This window comes from Myotis brandtii, unplaced genomic scaffold, assembly GCF_000412655.1.
Source record: "Myotis brandtii unplaced genomic scaffold, ASM41265v1 scaffold35, whole genome shotgun sequence".
Lineage (NCBI taxonomy): Eukaryota > Metazoa > Chordata > Mammalia > Chiroptera > Vespertilionidae > Myotis > Myotis brandtii.
In genome coordinates, this window is record NW_005363467.1 from 481,179 (window position 1) to 481,691 (window position 513).

The 513-nt window shown below is 69.2% G+C and overlaps 1 protein-coding gene across 1 annotated transcript in view; it reads left to right on the forward strand.

The window, feature by feature from the left end:
• The window catches only part of LOC102245626 (zinc finger protein 536-like), a 10,703-nt gene extending 10,325 nt beyond the window's left edge, over positions 1–378 (forward strand). The window contains exons 3-4 of the mRNA XM_014544058.1: positions 103–316; positions 375–378. Coding sequence (XP_014399544.1) covers positions 103–316; positions 375–378 — 218 coding nt within the window. The remainder of the gene's footprint in view (positions 1–102; positions 317–374) is intronic.
• Positions 379–513: the final 135 nt, after the last annotated feature.

The window sequence follows — 513 nt, forward strand, 5'->3', positions numbered from 1 at the left end:
GGGACCACCCCGGCCAGGCCGGCGGCCTGTCTTCCTCGGAGCCTCCGTCAGATGCTCTGAAAGGCGCCGACCTTCCCTCCAAAAGCGCCCACTTCTCCGAAGTCGGAAGAGCCTACCAGAGCCTGGCGGGCAACGGCGTGAGCTTCCAGGGGTCCCTGCAGGCGTTCATGGACAGCTTCGTCCTCAGCTCCCTGAGGAGGGAGAAGGGCGCGAAGGACAAGGCCCCGCCGGACCCTCCCTCCGCCAAAGTCCACGGGGCGGACAGTGAGGACAGAGGCGGCGGGAAGGCGCCCCCCAGGAAGTCGGAGAAGTCCCAGTACGAGCCCCTGGATCTGTCGGTGCGGCCCGACGCCCCCGCCCTGCCAGGCTCCCAGGTGACGGTGCGGGACAGCGTGGCCTGGCACAGCTGCTTGTTCTGCGCGTTCACCACGTCCTCCGTGGAGCTCATGGCCCTGCACCTGCAGGCCAACCACCTGGGCAGAGCCAAGCCCAGGGACCCTGCCCTGGGGGTGG